A 3,676-nucleotide genomic window follows, 5' to 3' on the forward strand; every position below is an offset into this window, starting at 1 on the left:
TCAGTGGAATGAGGAACACAACACATGGAGAAAAGCATCAGCGGATGTCATTCAACAATGTTTAGAAAACATCACTGTGTGAATGCAGACTCTGTTACAAATAAAGATATTTGAAAATGAGTCTAACAAAGAAATTCATTTAGAGTAGAGAGTCAATGTTTCTCCCAGACACAAACGCATAATGCTGACAAACTATCTATCTATCTATCCATCCATCTATCTATCTATCTATCTATCTATCTATCTATCTATCTATCTATCTATCTATCTATCTATCTATCTATCTATCTATCTATCTATCTATCTATCTATCTATCCATCCATCCATCCATCCATCCATCCATCCATCTGTGTCATGTTTTCATTGTGACAGTTTACTCTGTAAATGTTCTCCAATGCAGTCAGATCTCGGTGATACTAGCTGAAAATGCTCAAGACAGCACTATAAACTATTTGCACAGCCATTTAAAAAAATACAGTAAAGTTACACATTACTGTATTTAGTGAGGTAACTGAGTACAAGACACTGAATATGTATGTTTCACAGTTTTACTGCATATGCTCTTTGCTTTTGTAATGTGTTCACAGCATTGTGCAAAAGAAAAAAAAGTCACCCTTATTTACAACAAACATTAACTCCCTTTGGGTAGAGGTTTGCACATTAATATCACAATGCATATTACAATACATATTACTAAACATACAACAAATATATAACTACTGCTTCACACACCCCTTCTCATCAGTGAAAGTTAAGATTCACTTGAGATCATTTTTCAATTTAGGAGACATTTTCAGGGGGGAAAAGATTTTTTTTTAAAGTGTAAAATTAACTTGATAGATTTTAACATTTAGTTCAACATTTTTGTATGTAATTACTCAAGAGGACTATTATTTTATATGGAATGAATATTCAGCATTCACAAGCGTGGTTAATATTGACTGACATGACATAAGCAAATATATTTTCTCACCCCACTGACAGATCATTTTGCTTGTTTTAAGCAAAAACTCACTTAATTTTGATATTTTATTTTAACAAGGAAAAATATCATGTCATTTTACTCATCTAGTAAAAGCATCTTGATTAAGATTTTTTTAGATATTTAGACTAGAAACAAGACAAAATTACTAAGTAAGAAGAGCATTTTTTCATGTTTTGTCATTTCCGTGTCCACTTGTCGCACCGAAGCATCTGAGAGCGTCTCTGGCTCTCCGGCCCACTTTCCTGTTTGAGGCGATGATGACGATGGGACTGACGGCGGCGTAGAGCGAGGAGAAGAAGATCCTGAGGTCTGAGACCAGCGAGGAGCCGAGCGTCTGAGGCACGGTCAGCGTGTAGACCCAGAGCCCGTTGTCCACGCCGTAGAACAGCAGGTAGAGCGAGACCAGCATGACCACGGAGAGGGCCGCGCGGCGATCCGCAGACAGGCCAGCTCCGGCCTTCCTCCGGCTGTGGCGGAGCAGGAACACCAGCAGCACCAGGCTGGCCGACGCCATCAGCGCCATGGGCACCGCGTCCCTCGCCACCTGCGCCGCTCCATTAATGTCCCGCGACAGCCGAGACGGGAAGCTCAGGAAACAGAACTCCACGTTGATGGAGTTCTGCAGGAGTGTGGAGTCGTTGCGGGCCCTGACGGCGAACATCAGCGGGGCGACGCTCATAGAGGAGTTGATCACCCATAGGGCCAGGAACACCCAGCCCAGGGCCCGGCCGAGCAGCGAGCGGACCCCGGCCCATCCGGACCCCGGCGGAGCCACGCTCAGGCTCTGGAACACGCTCAGCACGCAGGTCAGCCAGATGGACAGAGACCTGGCGGTGCGGTAGATGAAGATCACAGCCTTGCAGCCGCTGTCCTGGAACATGTTGTGGATGCCGAAGGTGGCCAGGACCTCCAGGGGGCAGCGCACACCCACCACGGCCAGGTTAGCGGAGGCCAGGTGCAGCAGGATGGCATCAGCGGGAGCGAGGCGGGCCTCGAGGAACGCCAGCGAGAGGAAGGCCCAGATCACAGCAGCGTTCCCTGGGACGCCCGTCACGGCCAGAGACAGGAAGAGCAGTCCACGCGTCAGAGCATCCGCTTCCATCCCAAACGCCTCGCTCCGAGAGATCCACAAATGCCTCGCTCCGAGAGATCCACAAATGCCTCGCTCCGAGAGATCCACAAACACCTCTCTCCGAGAGATCCACAAACGCCTCGCTCCGAGAGATCCACAAACGCCTCGCTCCGAGAGATCCACAAACGCCTCGCTCCGAGAGATCCACAAACACCTCTCTCCGACTGGGAGATCCACAAATGCCTCGCTCCGAGAGATCCACAAACGCCTCGCTCCGAGAGATCCACAAACACCTCTCTCCGACTGGGAGATCCACAAATGCCTCGCTCCGAGAGATCCACAAATGCTTCGTTCCGAGAGATCCACAAACGCCTCGCTCCGAGAGATCCACAGATCTGGCGCTGCTTTATCTGAGAGATCCACAAACACCTCGCTCCGAGAGATCCACAGATCTGGCGCTGCTTTATCTGAGAGATCCACAGATCTGGCGCTGCTTTATCTGAGAGATCCACAAACGCCTCGCTCCGAGAGATCCACAAACACCTCTCTCCGACTGGGAGATCCACAAATGCCTCACTCCGAGAGATCCACAAACGCCTCGCTCCGAGAGATCCACAAACGCCTCGCTCCGAGAGATCCACAGATCTGGCTCCGCTTTATCTGAGATCCACAGATCTGGCTCCGCTTTATCTGAGATCCACAGATCTGGCTCTGCTTTATCTGAGATCCACAGATCTGGCTCTGCTTTATCTGAGAGATCCACAGATCTGGCTCCGCTTTATCTGAGAGATCCACAGATCTGGCTCCGCTTTATCTGAGATCCACAGATCTGGCTCCGCTTTATCTGAGATCCACAGATCTGGCTCTGCTTTATCTGAGAGATCCACAGATCTGGCTCCGCTTTATCTGAGATCCACAGATCTGGCTCTGCTTTATCTGAGAGATCCACAGATCTGGCTCCGCTTTATCTGAGATCCACAGATCTGGCTCCGCTTTATCTGAGATCCACAGATCTGGCTCTGCTTTATCTGAGAGATCCACAGATCTGGCTCCGCTTTATCTGAGATCCACAGATCTGGCTCCGCTTTATCTGAGATCCACAGATCTGGCTCCGCTTTATCTGAGATCCACAGATCTGGCTCCGCTTTATCTGAGAGATCCACAGATCTGGCTCCGCTTTATAGTGTGGCTGGAGCCATGGGACGCTCGTGTACGGGACGGTCCAGTGACTTCAGACCGCAGCTCAATTACACCGATGATGTGCAGTTCAGTGATCCTGTCACAGTCACTCCAGCACACAGAAGCTTTAAGAAAATGTTATTTCTCTGTTATACACACAGTGAGTAAAGGGTGTCTGGATTGTACCTTTTTAAGAGCTTGTCACTGGGACAGAACATCTTTGTTCCTTTTGTCCTAGAAAGTGTAATACCTTAAGGTATGTATTTGCACTCTAAGGTATTACTATGCACTTGTTTTTTCTTGGTTATGTGAACATCATCTTTCAAGTGACTTTTATTTATATAGCCCTTTTTACAATGCCGATTGTTTCAAAGCAGCTTCACAGTGTTAACAGGAAAATAATGCCAACAGAATCTGATTCGGCTGTACAGTCGCTCTG

At 47.7% G+C, this 3,676-nt stretch overlaps 1 protein-coding gene across 1 annotated transcript; it reads right to left on the bottom strand.

The window, feature by feature from the left end:
* Positions 1-1,152: 1,152 nt before the first annotated feature.
* ora2 (olfactory receptor class A related 2) lies at positions 1,153-2,088 on the bottom strand. The gene has a single exon (XM_067416545.1). The coding sequence runs from the start codon at positions 2,086-2,088 to the stop codon at positions 1,153-1,155; it is 936 nt and encodes a 311-aa protein (XP_067272646.1).
* Positions 2,089-3,676: the final 1,588 nt, after the last annotated feature.

This window comes from Pseudorasbora parva, chromosome 14, assembly GCF_024679245.1.
Source record: "Pseudorasbora parva isolate DD20220531a chromosome 14, ASM2467924v1, whole genome shotgun sequence".
NCBI lineage: Eukaryota > Metazoa > Chordata > Actinopteri > Cypriniformes > Gobionidae > Pseudorasbora > Pseudorasbora parva.

Excerpts from the sequence above, each read along its gene's own strand:
- ora2 (XM_067416545.1), bottom strand. The coding sequence starts at position 2,088 with ATGGAAGCGGATGCTCTGACGCGTGGACTGCTCTTCCTGTCTCTGGCC.